This window comes from Pseudomyrmex gracilis, unplaced genomic scaffold, assembly GCF_002006095.1.
Source record: "Pseudomyrmex gracilis isolate BER0280 unplaced genomic scaffold, ASM200609v1 scaffold_1581, whole genome shotgun sequence".
In the NCBI taxonomy this organism is placed as follows: Eukaryota; Metazoa; Arthropoda; class Insecta; order Hymenoptera; family Formicidae; genus Pseudomyrmex; species Pseudomyrmex gracilis.
This window is the reverse complement of record NW_018022165.1, coordinates 12,962-14,966: the sequence shown is the minus strand read 5'-3', so window position 1 is coordinate 14,966 and position 2,005 is coordinate 12,962. Positions and strand designations below refer to the sequence as shown.

The 2,005-nt window shown below is 38.5% G+C and overlaps 1 protein-coding gene across 1 annotated transcript in view; it reads left to right on the top strand.

Annotated features, from left to right (window-relative positions):
- The first annotated feature begins 1,725 nt into the window (after positions 1-1,725).
- LOC109862277 (histone-lysine N-methyltransferase SETMAR-like) overlaps positions 1,726-2,005 on the top strand; it is a 1,601-nt gene continuing 1,321 nt past the window's right edge. The window contains 1 exon segment of the mRNA XM_020442272.1: positions 1,726-1,942. Coding sequence (XP_020297861.1) covers positions 1,726-1,942 — 217 coding nt within the window.

Genomic DNA, 2,005 nt, shown 5'->3' with positions numbered 1-2,005 from the left:
GAGACATGGAAAGAGGACATTTTTGGTTTTTTGAAACACTTTGATGAATATCAACTAATTATTTGATATCTCTTCCTTATTGCAAGGTGATGTACTGCCTATATTTTTCTTAATGGTGAGTTGTAATTATTGCTTGGTATCTTTTCTGTACTGTTTCCTTGATTTTTGTAATTTTTATATTAATTTATTTATGTAGATTTTTGTATGCCACTGAAGATGACTCAAACCAAGAGTCGAAACGTTTGGCATGTTTAAATAAAAATTCTTGTTCATACATCAACACCTAGTATTTCACTCTGTATCGGCCCTTTCTGCATATATATTTTTTTAATGCTATGTATTTGGTGGGACTATAAAGGAGTGTTGTCGTTTGAGCTGCTCCCGCAGGGTCAAACAATAGATTTGAAGAAATACTGCCCTCAGCTCGACAAATTACGCAAGATAGTGCAAGAGAAGCGGCCAGAATTATCGAATAGAAAAGGTGTGATTTTCCATTGTGACAACGCTCACATACTTCTTTGATCACGAAAAAAAAATTGCAGAGTTTTGGCTAGGAAATGATGCAGCACCCACCATATTCGCCGGACCTTGCACCGTCCGATTATCACTTGTTTTGCTCGCTGCAAAACAATGTTGACGGTCATCAATTTGACTCAATGGAGGCCATCCGAAATCACTTCGTTGATTTTTTTGCCCACAAGTTTCAAGGGTTTTACGAGAGCGGCATCAAAGCCCTACCAAAACGTTGGCAACAAGTTGTAGATCAAGACGGTCAACACATTGTGGACTAAATTAATTTTTATAAATGTCGATTTTGTGTTTAAATTTTATACTAAAAATCCGCAGAACTTTTCCACCAACCCAATATCAATTATGGCTAGCACTTCAACTTCTATGGATCGCATTCAAGTTTGTCATGTAAACTGCCAATCGCTACTAGCGCATATTGATGAGTTTAGAGCCTTCTTTATAACTTCGCAGTACCACGTTATTTGCCTTTCTGAAATCTGGCTAAAACCTGCGATCACTGACCAGATGGTTTCTTTATCTGGGTATCAGTTATTCAGATGTGATTGCATCGGCAAGGGCAAAGATGGAGTTGCCTTTTTTGTTGCTAGCTCGTTAAAAGTGAAGATACTTGTTTTTTCTAAAAGTCAGTATTGCAGAAAGCCTGAGTTTATGTTTGTTGAAATCTTGGCTGTTAATGAGAAGCTTCTACTTGCCGTTGTTTACAGGCCTCCCCACTGTGGCTATCTACTTGATTTCTTTAACATTTATTCGCATCTCTCTGCATTGTATAGGCATACTATAATCTTTGGCGATTTTAATGCCAATTTACTTGCTAAGACTTTTGATTCTGATCAGATTTTTGATTTTATTACTATATCAGCAATGTATCTTGTACCTTATGCACCAACTCACTATACTTCTTTATCGTCTACGCTTCTTGACTTATGCATGGTGGATGATCGAGAAATGCTTGTATCTTTTTCTCAACGTGATGTCAGCTTTCTCTCGTTTCATAATCTTATCGAGATAACATATTAGGTGAAGTAAAAAGTTCTGAGCGTTTTCCGCTAGATGTCTTTAGTGAGCCATATCTCACGATGTATACATCGCATCGGGTCATACAATACGGCGATTGAAAGGTGACATTACGCTTCAAAAAAGTTCTGTGACAGTTTTGTGTTTGGTCAAGCCAGTTGTGTGTTACAGCGTTCCAAAATGGAGGTAACAAAAGAGAAAATTCGATACATTCTTCAGTACCACTACGACCAAGGTGAAAAGGCAGAGCAGGCGGCCAAAAAAATTTGTGCTGTTTATGGACCCAATACAGTATTGAATGCAAAGCGGTGGTTCCAACGATTCCGTTCTGGTAATATGGACGTCGATGAGGCACGCTCTGGTAGGCCAATCGTCGAAAATGTCGATAAAATCGGGCGTGTTCCGTTTGACCACAGTACAATTCGACACCGATCGATTCGACACCAAATTATTGGACACA